Consider the following 725-nt stretch of genomic DNA (forward strand, 5'->3'; position numbering starts at 1 on the left):
TTCTGGTGGTGGTGTTATTTGTGATACAGGCACGAAGGGTCCCGCGTGTGATAAAGTCCTTAAGCCACCTGCAGATTCTCCTCCTGAGTGTACGGAACAACCTGACAATGAGAAATGCACTCCCAATGATGCTGATGGTGAAGACAGGTGCCCTAAAGAATCCAAACCTTGTTCACCAAAGGAACCAGCGCCAACTACACCAAAGGAACCAGGTCCTTCTGATGTTGCCGGTGACTTAGGTACTGCTGGTCATGCTGGACCTGTTGGTCCTTCTGGTCCAGTTGATCCTGATAGAAGAGAAAGTGGCCAAGTTCCACCTGGACCTCCTGGTGAGAAATCCACAGACCCTCGTGCTGCTGAAGATGGTAAGGTAAGTCAAGACGACGCTCATGGTTCCGGTCCTGCTGCTCACTCTTCACCACAACTTTCTACTGGATCACTTCCACCTTCAGGTTCTAGTACAACTTTGAGTCCTTCTGCTTCTGCTGGTCCTGGTAGTCGTGTTACCAATGGATCAGATAATGGTTCTGATGTTGGTACACGGAGTGAAGATCAACATGGACCAGGTGTCATTGGTGCTTCTGGTGAAGATGGAACTGGTGGTCAACCTGCAGTTTCTGCTACTGCGCCTGCAGTTAACAGTGAACCAGGAAACAACGACAACAATGCATCCAATGAAAGTAAAGAAAACAAGAGTGATGCCGACACATCATCTTCTTCTTCTT

At 48.6% G+C, this 725-nt stretch overlaps 1 protein-coding gene across 1 annotated transcript; it reads left to right on the forward strand.

Moving 5' to 3' along the window:
• Window position 1: 1 nt before the first annotated feature.
• TM35_000551120 (uncharacterized protein) lies at window positions 2–724 on the forward strand (the record flags this gene model as incomplete). Its single annotated transcript, XM_029030777.1, has 1 exon — window positions 2–724. A coding segment is annotated over one exon (723 nt), but the record flags the coding sequence as incomplete, so codon positions are not given.
• Window position 725: the final 1 nt, after the last annotated feature.

This window comes from Trypanosoma theileri (genome assembly GCF_002087225.1).
Source record: "Trypanosoma theileri isolate Edinburgh chromosome Unknown TM35_Tth_55_V1, whole genome shotgun sequence".
Taxonomy (NCBI): Eukaryota; Euglenozoa; class Kinetoplastea; order Trypanosomatida; family Trypanosomatidae; genus Trypanosoma; species Trypanosoma theileri.